At 37.3% G+C, this 21,671-nt stretch overlaps 1 protein-coding gene across 4 annotated transcripts in view; it reads right to left on the bottom strand.

Moving 5' to 3' along the window:
• USP24 (ubiquitin specific peptidase 24) overlaps positions 1 to 21,671 on the bottom strand; it is a 148,945-nt gene that overhangs the window by 97,951 nt on the left and 29,323 nt on the right. For 3 of the 4 annotated variants that reach the window (XR_012419749.1, XR_012419742.1, XM_005543253.4), the window contains exons 2-7: positions 12,737 to 12,902; positions 11,170 to 11,237; positions 7,249 to 7,392; positions 6,428 to 6,550; positions 1,474 to 1,509; positions 795 to 860 (exon numbers count right to left, since the gene is read on the bottom strand). Coding sequence is in view for 2 of the 4 variants with exons in the window: in XM_005543253.4 (XP_005543310.3) it covers positions 795 to 860; positions 1,474 to 1,509; positions 6,428 to 6,550; positions 7,249 to 7,392; positions 11,170 to 11,237; positions 12,737 to 12,902 (603 nt within the window). In the remaining 2 variants the exon portion in view is untranslated. The remainder of the gene's footprint in view (positions 1 to 794; positions 861 to 1,473; positions 1,510 to 6,427; positions 6,551 to 7,248; positions 7,393 to 11,169; positions 11,238 to 12,736; positions 12,903 to 21,671) is intronic. The other variant, XM_065521961.1, reaches the window with a different exon arrangement.

Here is a 21,671-nt window from a genome sequence, read left to right as displayed (position 1 = left end):
TTCCTTCACCCAGAGAGGGACCAATAGGAATCGATTAGTCATGGTTTCACAGAAATAACTGCAACTGTAAGCACAATCTGTAACACTTGGGTATGTTATTTTAACACATTTTCTGTATTTATCAAATTACAGCAGATAGCGCAGTGTCTTATTTATGCCAAGTATGTAATAGTTTTTAATTGAATTATTATTAATTATAGAAAAGAATAAAGTGCTCTCAGCAACAAACAGGTCAACAGTATCTGAAAATTAAAGATTAGTTATTCCCCTTACTATGAGGTTATGTTTTGAGAAAATGAAGTTGATACAAACACTGCACCTGATAATTCTAAGCTCCCATGTTACAGCCATTTGTTATCTAAAAGTTTTTGTAACACCAAAAAGCTTACTAAACAACTCTGTTAAAGTATTTTTATTTGTGCCTGAGTCTATGAAGTAAATTCTGATTTTATACAATCATTTAACTGAGCCATAAAATTGTTATGCATATATATACTTGCCATATATAGCAACCAACTTTAAACAGCAAGATAATTTCATGTAACCATTACAAGTTAAGAGAAAAACTCCATAGGTAAAGAAAAAATAGTGAGGAAAAAAACTCTACATGGCAATTTGATTATAATTAGGAGTAAACATTTCTTTGGTTATCAGGACTGTGGAATCTGCTCCTCTAAAGACGAAAACCTTGAATTTGACATTTAACTTGGCATGTCCAGACCATGCCCTCTGGCTGTATACCAACGCAAATGAAATGAACTCCCACACTGGGCACAGACAGTGGTTTAACTTACCCCAAGTTCTATATCTTCTGAATGGAGCTTGGCTTGGATTGCTGCAAATCCACCTAATTCTCCAAACTGAGAAGAAAAAAGGCACACATTAATTTAGTTTATTTTTCCCTTTAATTGTTTTATTTTGAAAAATTTATTCGGCACATAGTAGGTGTGTATGTTTATGGGGCACACGAGATGTTTTGATATAGGCATGCGATGTGAAATAAGCACATCATGGAGAACAGGGTATCCATCCCCTCAAGCGTTTATCCTTTGAGTTACAAACAATCCAATTACATTCTTTATTTTAAAATATACAATTAAGTAATTATTGACTGCAGTCATCGTATTATACTACACAAATTAATTTTAAAATGTTATATATTAATAATTTAAGCAAGGAACTAAAGCTAACATTCGACTTTATCACTGTGCTCTGTAACATTGGTCTTGAGAGAAGCCTTGCATCGATCCTTCTACTGCTCCTGTGGCATACTGCAGATAGTACTAAGTCCAAAAGCTGATGTTTACCTGCTAATATTGTACATACAAAAAAGGGAAGAAAATATGAAATCCACTCCTTAAAGCATTTTTATTATTCTCTGCAGCTGCCATTTGCTTTACATACCAAACTCTAGGACATCTCATTAGAAAACTGAAAATATACCACATGACAATATTAACAAAAGTCATATACCTTATTTACCAAATCCACAACCCATCCATGAGGCTCCTATGAGAAAAGAAAAAAAAAAAAATTGAGATGGCAATATAAAAGTTTCCCCATTAACCCTTACATTTCTTTTATCCTAAGTGAAAAGTTAGAGGAAAAATCATAAAAGTTTGGAAACTATTTTCAAAGTTTTTTCCCAAATGCTTCCTAATACGTCTTTAACATTACTGTATATAATTTTGGGAGTCTGTAAGTCTGTATTTTGATGGAATTGCCACAATGTGGAACATCTATGCATTTTTGGATAGCTGAGATCAGTTGTTTCAGCTCTCCAACATACAGAATAACTTGAGTTAAATTCTTTAAAAAAGTTTTATTTTAGAAATTAAAACTTAATTATTAACATAAAAAGTAGTAAATCAGCAGCGATTAAAAGTTTTAGTACCAGTTAGATCATTAATTAATGCTCTTAAGCAAGCTCTATTTTCTCCTCCTTTTCTTCTTCTCTTTTTTGAGCATTCACTGTTCTAGGGACTAGACACAGAACAGTGACTACGAAGAGATGTTGTACCTGCTTTTACGAAGCTCATTCTAGCAGAGTCAACAAAACCAAGTAGAGTATCATATACAGAAGATAATTCAGATTGTGCTAAGTCCCATGAAAGGAAAAACAAAAAGGCCTCAAAAGAAAAACAGGAGCTTCCTCTACTTGGGGTGGTGGTCATGAAAGACTTCTCTGAATACATAATCTTTAAACGATGAGACAGATGTAGCTGTTTAAAGAACAATCCAGGCAGTGAGGCTAAAATGGTAAAGGTCCTGATTGGGGATGGCAGAAAAGAGTCTGCTGTGTTTAAAAACTCTCCCAGCTGCGACATGGTGAGCCAGGAGTGGCAGAGATGAGGTCATACAGAGAGGCAAAGAATGTAGATCATGGAGACACTTACAGACCATGATTAGAAAGAAAGCAACAGAAGCGTTTTCAGCAAAAGAGTGTTTTATATTTTAAGGTCATTCTTGCAGTTCTGTGGAGAATGGAATGGAATGGATGAATGGGAGAATGAGACATAGTCAGACACAACCAGTTAGAAGGCCAGTGCAGTGTCTAGGTAGTTCACAGACTAATGGAGAAGGAAGGCAGCAGAAGCCAGAGAGAGAGGTCAAATGGAGACATATTAGAGATTAAATCAAAGGACTTGTTTATGGTTTGGTTATTCTTTATTCAAGGAATGAATCCTGGCCGACTCCCATGTTTCTGGCTTGAGCATCTAGATAGATGATGTTATTTACTAAAAAGGAGACTAAAGGCCGGAGAGGCAAAACGAAATTCCATTTCAGACACACTAAGTTTGAGAACTCTGTATGGCAACCAAAAGGAGATAACTGACTCTTCAAGTCTGGTATACTCAAGAGAAGAGGTTTGGGCCACAGAGATATAAATTGGAGACCCGTCGGCAGAAATATGACATTTAAATTCATTAGAGAAAGTATAGTGAATAAAGAGAGGAAGCACTGAAGAAAACTGGATAGAGGTGAAGGAGTCAACAGAGGAAACATGGCTTGGGGGCAAGCAGAAACACAAGGCACTGTAGATCCTGAAAGCCAAGCAAGAAACATCTCCAAGAAGAGAACAACTGGGACCAGTGCTGTTGATGGGGTCAAGGGACATTTCTTTCCAATCTGGAAACATGGAGAGGTGTTGGTGCCTTAATGAGAATGATTTCAGTAGATGGTGGACGAAGGCAGAATGGAATGCCCTGAAAATTTAGTAGACTTCTATCTAGGTATCCTAAATGGCTCTCCAACTAAAAATAATACTACTGGATAAAAACATACAATATTTTAAAACATACAGCTGAGTTGACAAAAAAAGAAAAGAAAAAAGCTCAGAAGCTTAAAACAAAGAGAAAGCAGGAATCCTGTGAGGCAGGCAGGAAGGCTCTGAAGCCAGCTTCACCCACAGGCAAGTGCAGAGCCCTGGTGACCATGAGCTTCCATTTGCAGGAGAAAAAGGACACCAATCCCAGGTGGTACAGGGTGACTCAGAGGGTACTGTAACATAAAGCTGGAACTAAAGGGCTACATCCTTGGTGTCAGATGAATTGATATAGATTTACCTGTGGAAAGAGAAAATAAGGACACCTAAAAAGAGAAAAAAAATTCTCCAAGAATTCATAACCACAGAATTGCCCTTATATGGCTTTACTGCTCAAATTCACACTGACGTTATGGTCTCAAAAACCCTAAGCTGATAATTTATTCTAAAATGGTCACAAAATGTAGTGCTTCCAGGCACCCAGAAGAAGTAAAAGTAAATCCTTTTTGGAAGAAAGAACTTTCAACTTAGGCCTCAAACTGTCCACTCCTAGATTAAATGCGAAGAAACATGAGTTCATAGAAAAATGAACAAACAAATAAGTATAAGTACATTTCTACACACCTACATACATACACAAAGCAAGTGAGTAAAGTAGGTATCAGACACAGAATATAAAGTATTAAACAAATTAGGGATTGAAAATATGAGTTAAGAACATGAGACAATACAAAATTAAACGGAGTCAAAAACAAACAAACAAAATTTATATAAATGAAAAATTCAGTAACTGAAATTAAAGACTTAAATAAACAAGTTAAACAGCAGATTAGATACAAATAAAAAAAAATCAGCGAACTGTACTGCTATAGATCTGGAAAAAAGCACAATTGCAACACAAGGAGATAAAAAGATGGAAAATGTGAAAAGGAATTAAGGGACATGGAGGACAGAATGAGTCAGTCTAACATGTATCCAATCAAGTTTCAGAAGAAGAGAGACTAATGGGGAAGAGGGAACATTTTAAAAGATAAAGGCTGAGAAATTTCCAGAATTGACGTAGACATTAACCCTAGATTCAGAAGCCCAATGAATCTGAAGCAAAATAAATAAAAAGAATACCATGGTTAATCACATTAGAGTCAAATTTACAAACATCAAAGAGAAAGAAAAGATTTCAAAATACAGCCATGGAGGAAAGGCAGAATTCTAATAAAAAAACCACAGTCAGATCAATAGCCAACTTCTCCACAGCAATAATCAAAGCCACAAGACAGTGAAATGGCATTTTAATGTTCTGAGAGAAAAGAAATATCATCTAGACTTTTGAACCCAGTGAAAATACACACTTCAAGGAATGGGAAATAAAGTTCAGGTCATCAAAAATCAAGACTTATCCACAAACAGAACCTTACTAAAGGATTGTTTATAGAATGCACTATCGACTTTACTGGGTAAAAAACGACAGGAGGGGACTAGGACAATGCACAAGTAAGACAAAGAGGTAATGAATCATTTAAGAGGGGAGCGAGCACATGCAACGTTATAAGGTCTTTATGTACTGCTCAAGGAGGAGAAAGATACTAGTGAAATTTAGATTTTGTTTATTAAGTTAAAATTTTAGGATAACCACTGAAAGAAAACTGAGAGGGAGGACATGGAATCTTCAGGTCTGGTTGGGAAGGGGAGCAGAGGACCATGCTGAAACTACAGAGGGGTATGATATTAAAGGCAGAATATTTAAAGATGGGAAATACTAGATCATGTTGCATAAAAGGGTAACAATCCCAAAAATGAGGGAAAGATCGAGGATACCAAAGAAATAATAGAAAGCTAAAGGAGGAATATGCTGGAGAAGGCAAGAGGAGAGGGGATCCAGAGGAGAGAGAATTCCTCTGTGGTAATGAGATGAAACACAAAGACTGCACCTTTCTGGGTCTCAGCAGATGCATACGTAAAGTGAAAAAAGAGAATGAACATCTGCTGAGCACTCACTACAGTGAACCACCATGTTCATTATTTCTATGTATGTTTGTCACTTGATCTTCACAACGCATATGAAGAGAAGAGTTTAGCATTTGGGGAGGCAGTACTGCATATGGTTAAAGAACACAGACTAGCTGCCTGCATGGGTTCTCCCTGTAACTAGGTATGCAGACTTGGGCAAGTACTTCACTTCTGTCTATTTCAGTTCTCACCTATGAAATGGGGGTAAAAATAGTACCCAACTCAAAGAGCCGCTGTGAGGATTAAATTCCAAAGTACATATTCACTGCCCTTGCCGCTCAACTTTTTCCTCCTCTCTGGGGAACTGTCTGACTCCCCAAGGTGGCAATAACTACTCCTTCCCCTGGATTCTATGCACAGTACATATTATTATAATTCCACCTACTGTTCATCATGCTGTCATTTTTTTGTTTTCATATTTCCTCCACTATGCTACAAGCTAGTAATGACATCTTATTACTCTTTAGAAGACAGGACTGTATACTTATGTTTAACATCTCAAACTTAGAATAATGCCAGACATATAGTAAATGTTAAATAAATGATTGTTGACCTAAACCTCTGCTTCCACTAAGGCAATTAACAAGTTTTCTATTGATTAAACTCAACTTCTTTCAACTGTTTCTGAAACCAAACAGTGTTTTAACCAGAGGATTGTTTAGATTATGTACTTCTTGTGAGTATACTCTTACTGGCAGACTGTAGTCTTTTGATATACAATATATTGTTTCCAGGCCTGAAAAAGCAAGTTTTAATGCGTATGAAGTTCAAAAGAAAATTATATATGAGATTAACTACTAGATTATTTTTTCTAGGTACAATTAATCATTTTAAATGTTCTAGTCTCTCAACTCTCTCTAAGAAACTGGAACACCAATTAAACTGGGGTTCTGATAATCCAATATATGACACTAAAGACATTTCTCATTTTACTAAACATCATTTCAAACCTATAAAATTCTTCATGATATTAGTTAACAGCTATGGAAAAATTATGCACTATCTGAAAAAAAAAAATTTTATGAGCCAGATGGGATATTTGTCATTTTTCAGATTGTTTTAATCCTCCCATGTAAATTGTCTTTTTTATAGCACAGAAAAATCTTCTTTTTCAACACATTTTTCTATAAAAAGATGAAACTAAACTATGTTTACCTTTTGGAAAGTGGATACAGGTGAAACAGCAAACATATTTCCCTCTCCAAACACTTCTGCCCAATTCCTTTGAGACACTTTCATTCTGTTCTTAAAATGGTATTCATTATCAGGATTGAAAGCCTAGATTCAAAGAGAACAGAGAAACATTATTATCTATTTCTATAGCAACACATATTAGCATTAGAAAAGAAGATAAAAATATAGCCTTGGACTCCCCTCATTAATGGAATCTTTCAAGAATACACCGAAAGCATATGCCTTAGCTAGAGCAGAGGCGCTAAGAATTAATGTGCTATTCTCCTGTCCTGTTCAGTGTTCACTGTGAAGGAAGAGGAGGAGGTAACAGGATGAGAGGTCTGACTCAAGGCAGTGTGATGCCAATGCCCCAGGTGTGCTAGGGCTACTGGGGATGAGAAGAGCAACAGAGGCACTGAAGGCAGAAGTCAGGAGAGGAAAATATGCAGGTCCCTTCTTCATGCAGCTACTGTTACCTGTTGGGGGAAAAGGCCAGAAACCAAACTACATCTATATGAACACTCCATATAAAAGTACTTAAGACATGAATAATCAGGGAGAGGTAAGAGAAAGGCATTTAATCATTCTATAAGTTGAAAAACCCATTAAAATTAGAAAAGTACTTCTTTCAAACTGAGAACACAAGATGGTTGCTCTGCTTTTAAAATAAAGACAAAGGATCCTAACAGCTAATATCCTTAATGACAAAATCATTATCACTCATTATTAATTACAAGTCAGAGAACAGCAAGTATTTTAAACAAAATCAAAATATAAAGTACTTAATTTTAGAGATACTATACCATTGTAAGCACACCCAGGAGACCAATGGGAATTGGATCTTGTTTTATTCTCTCTGCAACCAGTTCTATTAGCAGCATCAACATGTTGTAAATTCCTTCATGAATTTCAGTACCCCACTTGTGAACAGCACTTGATGTCAGGAGCTATAAAAACATACAGGGCAGTCTAGAGTCTAACTTGAAAAAAGAAAATAAATCTACAGTTTATCAGGTCCATCTCAAATAACTGAGAGATTATGATGAAAATACTTTTTTATGCATATGATTGGCTTTTAAAAGACCCACAGCTGTAGTTCATCTACTTGCCCATTTATTTCAAAGTCAATACAGAGTTTTGCTTTTGAATTTTAATTCTCTTGCATTAAAGCACTTGGTTTAAAATAAAAATTTTATTTGGTTCTCTACTTTTCATAATTACAAGGGGAGGTCACGTGGTACAGAGCAAGGTAAAAATCTGAGATCAATTCCAGTATTACTGTTTTCTAGCTGTGTGGCCTCGAACAAATTTACCTGAGTTCTCAAAGGTTCAGTTCTCTCAACTCTAAAGAGGCCTAACTCCCACCCACTTCACACAAATGCTATGAGGATTAAAAGGTATAACAAACATGAAACATTTTACAAATGGTAAGGCATTATTAATATATCTTGATGGCTGGCTATCCATATTAATATTTCCAGAACCTAAGAAATGAATGCTGTATTGCATGGATTCTACCATACATATCCTTTTAACATTTTTTAACATCTCAGAAATAGGATAATTTTTTTCTACCTGTTGATTAGATGACAGCAGGACTCAGAATGTGAAAAAAGAAGTTTTAGAAATATCGTAACAGTTTATTTGGCTTACATTTTCCTTTTTGGCATGTACAAAATAATATTTAATTTTTTAACTGTTTAAGCAAATCTAAAATAGCTCTAAGTTTTAAGACATTAAACTGTTTACTTTGTAGCTATGTTTCTTAAACATAAACATCAAATATAAAACAATGGTACAAATCTTATAATTAGATACCTTCTTAGATTCCTTAAAAAGCAGAGAAATTGGATGCCCCTAATTCTCAGTCTTCTGGTCTTTGGGGAAGTGTAGAACAAATGCCAGAACAAGAAATGAAAAAGCAAAGGATTTCACTTAAATTGGTATGGTGGTTTCATGTTTTTGTAAGATTTTTCAAAGGTAAAATACTATGTAACAAAAATTTCATCTTGGCCTTACTGAGAATCTCTTTAAAAAGAGTAGGCTGGAAGAGCCCAAACTGTAATAGCTGCAGAGAAAAACCTCAGTTCCAGATTTTCTAAATACTAATTAGCCACACTATTTGCTCAAATTAGCAAAAGTCATAAGACTGATTTTATGTAAACCAATGAGTTACTATTTTTTGCAGATTTTTTTTTTGCCTGACTACATATTCCTCCTATAGTTAAAAAATAAATAATAAAGCAAAACAAAGCAGAGATTACCAATTAAAAAGCTTCAAGTGACTACAAAATGAAAATGTATGTGGATTAAGCAGCAATCCCTCTGGCGCCATTCCATTTGTTCATTTTTCACTTTGAAAATGCAATTCTGCCTACATTCTGGAAGAGACAGGGAAAGGGAGGCAGTACCTTGTGGAGAAGATGCACATACTAATAACCATGCACTATGGCCACACCTGAATTATCTTCTCTGCCTGAATATGCTAGTAAAAAATCCAGGCTAGCCTGAAGGTAAAAGGTGAAGAAGGTGGAAATGACAACAAAGCTCCTTTGGGCACCTTATTCATGTAATCACCTATCATTCACACCCTCACTTCTAAAAGAAAGCCTGCGGCAGCTCGTGAGAAAAGCCTGGGGAATTGGGGAGAGGGATGGTCACCCAACCAGGAAACACAGCTAGGGAAGTAGTACCAATTATATCAGATCCTACTGAGTTTTCTGGCAGACAAGCCTAAAGGTACACAGAACTCCAGCTCTTCTGATGTAATAAAAGAAAGTATGCCTAATTGACGGGGAGGAGAACCTTTTTAATAGCTCTAAAGTGCAAGAGAATTTAATATTTTTACCTTAACAGAACTGAATAACATAAGGCAGGCTACCTTTGTACTCATAGTTTTACAGAAAAACGACCAACCATGTGACCATTTATTACACTGCTACTAACAGCTGAAGGCCTGAGACAAAACAGTTTTCTGAAGTATCTCTGTATAGAGTTAGAGTATTATATTCCAAATATGCAACTTGCTGGTGAATGGACTGGATACAGGGATTTCTGGATCTGGAGATCCTCAACCTTGAATAAGCCCTTTTTCCACAACTCTGAATATACTTTTCCTTTTAAGTTTATGTATCCACTGTGATATGTGTCACAATATGTTACAATATAACAATTTTGCTATTTCTAATTTTTTTAAATTTTGTAGAGACGGGGTCTCACTATGTTGCCCAGGCTGGTCTTAAACTCCTGACCTCAAGATGTCCTCCCACTTTTGGCCTCCCAAAGTGCTGGGATTATAGTGTAAAGCACTTGGACTAGCCAATTTTGGATTTTTTAAAAGCTGCTATAATTCTTAAAAGCTTAAAATTATTTTAAACTACAAACTGATAGATGACCTAATCTAAAATGAAGGTAAATCTTGATTTCATATAATCTTTGCCCAAATGGCAATTTGAAAAGATTTCTCCAATTTTTTAAAAAATGAAGCTACTTTTGCTTCTAAAATTAATTTTATTATTTTTTAAGGCTTGAATTAAGGGAGGTTCTATCTACCAAAATGCAGCTGGGAATAACTATTTGCAAATGAACTGTTTGTTTTACTGGGTCTTTTTTTTTTCTTTTTTTTTCTGAGACGGAGTCTCGCACTGTCATGCGGGCTGGAGTGCAATGGCGTGATCTCAGCTCACTGCAACCTCCACCTCCTGGGTTCAAGAGATTCTCCTGCCTCAGCCTCCCGAGTAGCCGGGATTATAGGTGCCCACCCACCATGCCCAGCTAATTTTTTGCATTTTTAGTAGAGATGGGGTTTCACTATGTTGGCCAGGCTGGTCTCAAACTCCTAACCTCGTGATCTGCCTGCCTCGGCTTCCCAAAGTGCTGGGATTACAGGCGTGAGCAACCGCACCCAGCCTTATTGGGTCTTAAGATAAACACAAACATTACCCATCTGTAGTTCTAGGGACTTATTTGCATATTGGACAAAAATGGACGTCAAAATCCAGAAGTTAAGCCAGCAAAAGAATCATTCATTGAAACTTTTCTGAGCTCTTTCTATGAGCTAGGCACTTAGTTATATGCTGGGGGAAATGGCAGTATGTTAACAGACACAGTCCTTGCTCTAATGAGGATTCAAGACTCACCTACTAAAAAGGGAGGCTGATTCAATCTGCTTTTAGAAACACAATTCTTGTGATCTCCTATTCCTATTGTTAAGAAACATTGCTTTCTAAGAGATGTGACCTGAATGGAAGCAAGTGTATCACTCTGGCTCTAATAGAAATGGTGCCTTATGCATGCTATTCTGTCAGTGAGAACACCTAGTCAATCTTTCAGTAGTTTAAAAGGTCTTCTGTCTCACACACTTAAAGCGGCTCATATTTTGGTAAGTATATACCGTCTTAGTTCTAAGTGCCACAAGTCTTTGTTTACTAATATGTGCAATATCCTCGTATAATTAAGTCTTAACCTATTATTTAGCAATAGTAGGAAGTATTTATTATTAATAAAAGTTATATTTAACCAAAGACACATGTAGACAATATAAAAGAGTTAAATCATTTATAAGCCCCAAATTCAGAGCTCTGTTTTTCATATTAAAAGATTCCTCAGTTGAACAAGATTCATAAACTGGTCTTATACATAAAAAACTAAAAACAATAAGTTTCTCTTCCTTCACCCCTGCTCCCCAACACACACAAAATATCACATCAGCACGTTTTTCTTACCTTTTTAAATGCTTCAGGCATACATCTATCCATAAACCTTTTACAATTCTCATCAGACTCGGAAAGACCTTAGTAAAATGAATGAAATAATATACTTTATTTAGGTCAGACTCAGAAAGACCTTAGTAAAATGAATGAAATAATATACTTTATTTAGTTCTTTGGTAGTTTGTAAAAATTATACACATCATTCTAAATTCATACACATGGAACTATGTCATAGGAACCTTAATTCTTAAGAAATTATTAAAAGTAGAATATATACCTTTGATGAAGGAAAGGCTGAGAAATAACCACAACATTAGATTAAATAAATACCAATTGAACTGAAATGGTTGAACTTATATTCCCATGTCAGAGTAACTTCAATGATCTGATTAAATAGCTAATAAAACACCAATAGCAGCTACTTACTAGCCATTAGTATTTCCTAAGAAGTTCTACAGAAACACAAATATTTTCTAATCCCAGAACTTCGGGAGGTTGAGGCAAGAGGATCACTTGAGCCGAAGGGTTTGAGACCAGCCTGGGCAACACAGTGAAACCCCATCCCTACAGAAAATAAAAAGCTGGGCGTGGAGGTGCTTGCCTGTTGTCCCAGCTACTTGGGAGGCTGAGGTGGGAGGATCACTTGAGCCTGGGAGGTTGAGGCTGCAGTGAGCCATGACTATGCCATTGCACTGCAGCCTGAGCAACCCTGTCTCAAAAATCAAAAATCAAAAATCAAAAACCAACAACAACAAAAAAACAAACCACACAAATATTTGCAATAAATGCCTAAGTCACTCTTCTTCCCTAAAACAAACCAATGAACTCTGTTACACAGATTTGTGTTTGGCACAATTCACATAGTAAGAGATAAATACTTGCTAAGTGAATGAATGAATTTCCTGTAAAATCATCTTTTGGAAAAAGTACATTTCTTTATTAAACTCAATAATGGATTCTGCTTATCACTGGGAATACTGCTAAACATACTTTCTTTTTTTTCAGACCCACTGCCTAGCATAGTACCTAGATCCTAACAGGCACTCAATAAATGCTACTGCTGAGAAGCCAGTCAGAAATACACCATATTGTGGCCATATTCATTTCATAACTGAATTCAATATGAAAAATAAGTTATTTTCTCTTTTTTAGTACAGGTGTTCATATTGACACCCACTCTTCCAACCTAATCATATTTTATTATTTTAATAGCTTGATATTTATAAAGCTTAAAACAATGTCAGCCACTTAATAAGCACAAGTGTGTTAAATATTACTTTCTTCTCTTAAAAGAAAAAAAGCTGTTGAATTGAGGCTTAAAGTGCTCCAAGCTTCTGTGGAAAAAGTTAATTTCAATTTCCATTAAGTTTTTCAATTATATTTTAAATAATCTTATACTCTATCGAAGGTAGAAGAAAACAATTTAGCTCAAAGCTTTCCTTCTGCAGGAGATAAGTGAAGACTAACAGAAAAATGATCTGTCCAATATCACACAGCTAGGCAACAACAAAAGCTAAGATTAAACTCAGGCATTCTATGAAACAAATATACTCATGTGTTCTGAGGTCTGAAAACTTACCAAGCCTTGCTAGGTAGGTAGATGCCAACAGGCATTTGCCTAGTGATTCTTCTCGCTTGTAAGGGATGGACCAATGATCAGTCAAAACACGGCTTTCCAGCTCATATAAATTTGTTGTAGGGAATTCAATTCCTTCCCCTGAGCAGTTTCCATTTTCATCATTCTTCTGACGAAAAGGGATTATGAAAAAAAGCAAATAAACTAATTAGTGATTACTCTAAAAACTCCCTATGTAACACAGAGCAGATACTTAATCAATGGTAGCTATTAATATCAATAGCATGGATTCCACCTTTCTTTCTTGTAATCACATCTTTCACCAAGAATATCTCAGATATTCTCAACTTTTATCATTCTGGCATGGCTACTTGCTCTCTCAGAAGGTGACCTCATCTCTTTCTTTAAAAATGAACTGTCCAGGCCGGACACGGTGCTCATGCCTGTAACCCTAGCATTTTGGGAGCCCAAGGCGGGAGGATCACTTGAGCTCAGGAGTTCAAGACCAGCCTGGGCAACAGAGTGAGACCCTGTTTCTCTAAAAAAAAAAAAAAAAAAACTGTCCATTTCTCATGATAAAATATCAAATGCTTGCCTTCATCAACAGCCCTCCTGTCCTCACCTCTCTTTTCTCACTGAGGGGATAAATTCTTCAAAGAGGCATCTATATTTGCCATTTTCATCTCCACACCACTGACTCATTCCTGACAACACCCCAATCTGGATTCCAGATTCCCTATTCTCCAGAATGGCTACTGTTAAGGCCACCACTGAACTTTATTTCATTAAATCCAATTATGTCTCAGTCCTAACCTTACCTCTCAGGAGTATTTGACCTTCTGTCCATTCCCTCCTCTTGAAATGCTGGCTTCTCTTCCCTGCCTCCTAAAACAGCACACACTCTGTTCTCCTCCCGTGGGTCTGGGTGTTATAGTCTGTCTCCTCTTCTTGTACATTTTCCTCTTCCTAGTCATCAAATATTTGAGCTCCTCAAACCCCAGTGCTAAGCCCTCTTCTCTTTTGTTCCTGTTGATTTCCCTGGTTGACCATATCCACACTCCAAATCTCAATTACCTCCTAGCTGTAGATGACTCATACATTTCTATCTCCAGCTTAGACTTCTCCTCTGAGCTTCAGATCCACAAAGGCAACTGCCTACTTGATAACTTCTCTAATTCAGTGTTTGCCCCAAACCAAATTCATGATCCTTTCCCCGTAAATCCTGGTCCCCTTCTTGTGTTCTTCATCCCAGTGAATGGCACCAGATTCATCTAGCAGCATAGCCAGAAGCCAGGGGATCATTCTTAACACTTTGTTCTCCCATCCCCATCCCCAGGACCTGGTGATTGGACCTCATATATTTCTCTCCAATTCCTCTACTCTTGTCCATCTCCGCAGTTAGCACCTAGCCCTGGTTTATGCCTAGATTACTTCACCAGCTTCCTAACTGTTCTCCCTCTGCCTCATACACACATTTCCTCTTCATACCAATCTTCATAAAGCACTAATCTGACGTTAAGCTTAAAACCTTCATGGCTTCCCTTTGTTCTTAAGATAAGCCTAAATCATGTTTAAAATATTTTACAAGGCCTTGAATGGTCTATTCCCTAACTCACTCTCCCCAGCTTTTTGCACTCCAGATCATTTCTCTGGGATTTAGCTTCTTGTCAGGCATAATGCTCCATGTATTGGGCTATTTTCCCAAAAGGACACAGCAGTATTCCTCGTCACATATACTTTTCCAGAACCTTGTCTCTCTTCACCATAAAGTGGCATTTACTTCCCCTGGATCTGAACCAGGGTAGAACCGTGTGGGTGCATGCCTCGGTGAATAGAATACAGCAGAAAGAGACACGTCTAAGCCTAGGTCATGAAAGGCAATATAGCTTCCTCCTGGCTCTCTCTCAGGACACTCCCTCCTACAACATGGACACCATGTCCTGAGGGAACCCAAGCTAAATGCAGAGGGCCCGTATGGTTGTCTTGTCCAACAGTCTCACTGAGGTCTCCTTGGACAACCAGCCCCTGAAGGCCAGAGAAGGAGCCTTCAGATGATTCCAGCCTGCAGCCATCAAGTCATCCCCAGCCTTAGTCTTCCAGCTGAGGTTCTCGGCATCATGGAGCAGAGACAAACTGCTGTCTGAATCCCTTCCCCACATAATCTATGGGAACAATAAATGGTTGCTTTACGCCACTATTCCTGAGCTCATCTTTCTGTTCTCTTTAACCGACTTAACTCCTACACATCTTTAATTCTTTCTGAGAAGTCTTTCCAGAATTTCTAAAATAGACAAATTCCTCCAGTTAGTATATACCCTAATCATCCTCAACCTCTCCTTCACAGCACTACTCACAGGTGTAATTTTACATTTAGCTGTGATTTATGTTTGCCCCTCACTAGACCAAGCTGCTTAAGGGCATGGACCCTATCTATTTTTGACCACCTCTGTATCTCTAGAAGCTGGTACCTAGCATAAAGCAGGTATTTAGTAAATATTGTTAAATGTAAAAATAATCCATATAAAGCTTCAATGATTAACAGGGTAACTGCCAGACTTTCCTTCAGTTCTCACTATGCTAATTTGTAATAAAGTAAACTGGACCCCAAATTGCCTAATACCTACACTAGTTTGTTTGTTTTTGAAAACCTACATATCCTCACAACTTACTATATAATCATTACAAAATAAAATAATCCCATTAAAAAATAATGTTTATCCTCAATGAAGAAAAAGACCATAAATATAAAGCAGAAATAAAAAAACACAGAAGAAAACTAATTTCAATGCCATATCAATGATATCTAAAGAAATCCAACACATTTCTACCCCCCACAGCCAAAGTTTGTAACTAAATAAAACAAAAAACGGAAGGTAATTAAGCATAGACGACAATGTAAATTGGGCAAGGGTAGAAGGAGGGGGTGATGAATTAAGTATGCTTAGAATCACAATGCACAGGAAAAATTCAGTTTTTAAAGTGTAACACTTTACAGAAATACATTTAATTCATAAGTACTATAAGTAAGCCAATTTTACTTAAAGGAACCTGATGGGACTCAAATAGTAAAAAATTTAGGATAGTTTTAAAATTGCACACATGCTAACTGCTTAGATTTATTACCTTAGGATTGAAGTGGAATTAAGTCATATAAAAACAAAAAATTTCACCGGGCTGATTCTGAAGTGGGTATATGTCATTACTATGGAGTATCTATCATTAATTTCTATGGAGTTAATACATCAAATCATATATAAAATCATCAAATGTACCCAGTAGCTATAAAAACTAAGAGCCTCTTTGGTGAAAGAAACATAAGTCCTCTAGCATCATCAGTGTTAAGGAGTGAATTGTGTCTACTCTCCCAAATCCAAGTCATCAATTGAAGCCCTAACTCTCAATGTGACTACATTTGGAGATAGGACCTTTAAGGAGATAAACAAGGTTAAATGAGGTCATAAGGGTAGGGCCCTAATCCAATAAAACTGGTGTCTTTATGAGAAGGGGAAGAGACATCAGAGATCTCCCTCTTTGTCAGAGAACAGAGGAAAGGCCAGTTGAGGACATAGCAAGAAGGCAGCCCAGAAAAGAATCCTCACCAGAAACCAACTCTAATGACTTCTTTTTTATTTTTATTCTTTTTTGAGACGGAGTCTCGCTCTGTTGCCAGGCTGGAGTGTAGTGGTGCAATCTCGGCTCACTGCAACTTCTGCTTCTCGGGTTCAAGCGATTCTCCTGCCTCAGCCTCCCAAGTAGCTGGGACTACAGGCATGCGCCACCATGCCCGGCTAATTTTTGTATTTTTAGTAGAGACGAGGTTTCACCATGTTGGCCAGGATGGTCTCGATCTCTTGATCTCGTGATCTGCCCACCTCAGCCTCCTAAAGTGCTGGGATTGCAGGAGAGCCACTGTGCCCGGCCTCTAATGACTTCTTGATTTTGGACTTCTAGCCCCAACTGTAAGGAAATAACTTTCTGTAGTTTAACCCACCCAGTCTGTGGTATTTTGTTATGGCAGCCTGTTCAGGCTGATTCTGAGGTGGGTATATTTCATTACTATGGAATATCCATCATTAATTTCTACAGAAATTAATAAATCAAACCACATATGAAACTGTCAAATGTACCTAGCAGATACTAAATCTAAGGGGGAGCAAGGGGGAAAATCTTAGTATGTGCCTCCTGATATGGCGCACTGTAAACCGCACAATTCTCACTTCTTTGATATTCCCACAAAAAATGTATAACCTGAATCTAACAATGAGATAACCCAAAGTGAAAAACAGTCTTTTATTTTTTTTGAGACAGTCTCTTTTTTTTTTTTTTTTTTTTTGAGACGGAGTCTCGCTCTGTCGCCCAGGCTGGAGTGCAGTGGCACCATCTTGGCTCACTGCAGCCTCCATCTCCTGGGTTCAAGCGATTTTCGTGCCTCAGTCTCCCGAGTAGCTGGGACTACAAGCGCACACTACCATGCCCAGCTCATTTTTGTATTTTTAGTAGAGACAGGGTTTTGCCATGTTGGTCAGGCTAGTCTCGAACTCCTGACCGCAAGGGATCCACCCGCCTTGGCCTCCCAAAGTGCTGGGATTACAGGCGTGAGCCACCGTGCCTGGCCAAAAAATAGTCTATAAATGGTCTAGCCTCTATTCCTAAAAAAATGCCAGAGTCACCAAAGACAAGGAGACTAGACAAATACGATAACCAAACACAACATGGTATCCTGGACTGGATCTTAAAACAGAAATTATTATGTGTTTTATTTTACATTTTTGGCTTCAAAGGACTTAGTACTGGATCAATGTTAATTTCCTGGTTTTCATAAATATACTAAGGTTAAGAGAATATCCTCATTTTTAGGAAGTGTATAAGGGTAAAGGGGCATGTAATTCATTCTCAAACAGTTCAGGAACAACAAAATACACATTTTATACATACATGCATATTATATATGTCTGTATATCTAAATACATACATAGAGAAAGAAATAAAGCAAATGCGATAAAATGTTAATACTTAAAGAACCTGAGTAAAGGTTACTTCTCTGTAAATGTGAGATGTTAATTGCAATCCCCAGGACAACCATGAAGAAAATAAAAATACATATAGTGAAAGAAACAAGGGAATTAAAATGATACACCAGAAAATATGTATGTAATATAAAACACAGGAGTAACGGAGGATCAGACGAACAAAAAGATGTAAGAGATAAGAATAACAGCAAAGTGGCAAATGTAAATCCTGTCTTACCAGTAATTATATTAAATGCAAATGGACAATAACCAAAAGGCAGAGGTTGGCAGAATGAATTTTTTAAAAATATTATACAACTATATGCTGTTTACATCAAAGACAATTTAGACAAAGATACAGAGACTGGAATAAAAGAATGTAAAAAGATATCATACACACACACGGGAGCTGGAGTGGCTGTATTAGATAGAACAGACATTAAGGCAAGAAATGTATTACTAGAGAGTAAGACACTTCATAATAAAAAGGTCAATACAACAGGAAGATAAAATGATGAAAAAATATATACCCTAAAAACAATAACCAAAGAGAGCTGGGGTGACTACGATAACACTGGGGGTAAAAAAGATACTGAAAAGTTGTTACTAGAGACAAGAAAGGCTGTTTTTTCCCCATTCTTTAGGGGTTTTTTTTGAGACAGGGTCTGGCTCTCTCACTTAGGCTGGAGTGCAGTGACGTAATCTCAGCTCACTGCAACCTCTGTGTCCCAGGCTCAAATGATCCTTTCAACTCAGCCTCCCAAGTGGCTGAGATTACAGGCACACACCACCATGTCTGGCTAATTTTTGTATTTTTTGTAGAGACGGGGTTTTGCCATGTTATCCAGGCTGGTCTCAAACTCCTGAGCTCAAGCAATCCACCTGCCTTGGCCTCCCAAAGTGCCGGAATTACAGGCATGAGCCACCATACCCGGCCAGGAAAGGCTATTTTGTAATGACAAAAGGTTAATCCATCAGGAAGATATAACAATTATAAACACATATGCATCTAACAACAGAGATCTAAAACACAGGAGCAAAATTTGACAGAATTAAAGAGAGAAATACACCAACAATAATAGTTGGAGACTTCAATACATTAGAATTAGGCAAAAGATCAACAAGAAAATAGAATACTCAAACAACACTATAAACCAACTAGACCTAAAACACATTTACAGAACTCTCCACCCAATTACAGTAAAATACAGATTGTTCTCAAGTGCACATGAAATATTCTCCAAGACAGAGCATATGTTAGGTTGCAAAACAGGCCTCAACAAATTTAAAAGAATTGAAATCGTACCAAATATGTTGTCTGACTGCAATGGAATTAAAAATCAACAGCAGAAGGAAATGTGGAAAATTCAAAACTATATGAAAATTAAACATCACATTCCTTAATCACCAATGGCAAAAAGAAGAAATCACAAGATAAATAAGAATGCACTTTGAGATGAATGAAAATTAAAATATAAAACTTTTGGGTACAGCAAAAGCAGTGATTAAAGGGAAATTTGTTTGTTTGGGGAGTTGTTTTTTTTTTTTTTTTTTTTGAGATGGGGTCTTGTTCTGTTGCCCAGGCCTGAATGCAGTGGCACAATCACAGCCCACTGCAGCCCTGACCTCCAGGGCTCAAGGGATCCTCCTACTTCCCAGCTCCCCAGTAGCTGGGACCATGGCTGCATACCACCATGCCCGGCTATGTTTTGTTTTAGAAATAAGGTTTTATTTTGTTGCCCAGGCTGATCTCGAACGCCTAGGCTCAAGCGACTCTCCCAGGTCAGCCTCCTAAAGTGCTGAGATTATAGGTGTGAGCCATCATGTCTGGCCACTAGAGGGAAATTTTTAACTGTTAATGCCTGTATTACAAAGGAAGAAAGATTTCAAATCAACAACCTAACCTTCCACCTTAGGAAGCATGAAAAGCAAGAATAAACTAAACCCAAAGCGAGCAGAAGGAAGGAAACAGAAAAGATCAGAGTGGAAATAAATACATTAAAAAATACATAATAAACAAAACCAAAAGTTGGTTTTTTGAAAAGATTAAAAAAAAAAAGGGACAAACCTTCAACTAGACTGACAAAAAGAAGATTCAAATTTAATAATAAGAATGAAAGAGAAAACATTACCACTTTTTATTTTATTTATTTTTGAGACAGGGTCTTGCTCTGTCATCTAGGTTGGAGTGCAATGGCACAATCATGGCTCGCTGCAGCCTCGACCTTCTAGGCTCGAGCAAACCTCCCATTTCAGCCTCCTGAGTAGCTGGGACCAGAGAAGCACCCCACCACAACTGGCTCATTTTTCTGATTTTTTTTTTTTATAGAGACAGGGACTCACTATGTTGTCCAGGCTGTTCTCACACTCCTGGGCTCAAGTGAACCTCCCAGCTCAGGCTCTAAGTTCTGGGATCACAGGTGTGAGCCACCTCGCCAGGCCAAGAAAACATTACCACTGACCTTACAAAAATAAATATGATAAGATATACTACTAACAAATGTATGCTAACAAATTAGAGAACCCAGGTGAAATGAACATTTCCTAGAAAAGCATAAACCACCAAAACTGACTCAAGAAGAAACAGAAAATCTGAAGACCCGTACAAGTGAAAAGAATGACTTGTAATCAAGAACTTCCCTCAAAGGAAAGTCCAGGACCAGATGACACCACCAGTGAATTATACAAAACATTTAAAGAACTAGCATCAATCCTTCAGTCTTCCAAAAAATAGAAAAGCAAGGAACACTTCCCAACTTATTTTATGAGGCAAGTATTACCCTGACATTAAAAATGGACAGGGAAATTTCACATCTATTAGTATGGTCATTATCAAAAATAGAGAAAAAAATGTTGGCAAGGATGTGGGGAAACTGGCACTTTTGTACATTGCTGATAAGAGTATAAAACGGTGTACCTACAGTGAATAACAGTATGGAGATTTCTCAAAAACTTAAATGGAACTACCACATGATTGAGCAACTCTACTGGATATACACATACAAAAAAACCGAAAGAAGAGGCTTGAGCAGGTATGTGTACACCCATGTTCATAACTGCATTATTCACAATAGCCAAAAGGTGGAAGCAACCCAAGTGTCCATCAACGAATGAATAAAATATTATCGAGCCTTTAAGAAAAGGTATTTCCGATAACATGTTACAACATGGAAGATCTTGAAGATATTACGCCAAGTGAAATAAGCCAATCACAGAAAAAACAAATATTATATGATTCCACTTACATGAAAGTACTTAAAGTCATCAAATTCACAGATGAAGAAAGTAGAATGGTGGTTGCCAAGGGTTGGGTGAAGCGGGGAATAGGGAGTTAGCATGTAATGGGTACAGAGTTTCAGCTGGGGAAGATGAAGTAGTTCTGAAGATGGATGGGACTGAAGGATTAATTAAATGTACTTAATGCCACAGAACTGTACACTTAAAAATGAGTAAAATGGTAAATTTTATGTTATGTATATATTATCACACTTTAAAATAATGTACAAAGACACACACACACACCAAACCAATATCCCTATGAATAGTGACACAAAAATCCTTAACAATAAACCAGTAAACCAAATCCAGACATATATATATATATATATATATATATATATATATATATATTTTTTTTTTTTTTTTTTTTTTTTTTTTTTTTGATACTGAGTCTGGCTCTGTCGCCCAGGCTGGAGTGCAGTGGCCGGATCTCAGCTCACTGCAAGCTCCGCCTCCCGGGTTTACGCCATTCTCCTGCCTCAGCCTCCAGAGTAGCTGGGACCACAGGCGCCCGCCACCTCGCCCGGCTAGTTTTTTGTATTTTTTAGTAAAGATGGGGTTTCACCGTGTTAGCCAGGATGGTCTCGATCTCCTGAACTCGTGATCCACCCGTCTCGGCCTCCCAAAGTGCTGGGATTACAGGCTTGAGC

The sequence above is a fragment of the Macaca fascicularis genome, chromosome 1 (assembly GCF_037993035.2).
Source record: "Macaca fascicularis isolate 582-1 chromosome 1, T2T-MFA8v1.1".
Classification (NCBI taxonomy): domain Eukaryota; kingdom Metazoa; phylum Chordata; class Mammalia; order Primates; family Cercopithecidae; genus Macaca; species Macaca fascicularis.
Note: the sequence above shows the minus strand (reverse complement) of the source record. Positions and strands in the feature narration are given on the sequence as shown.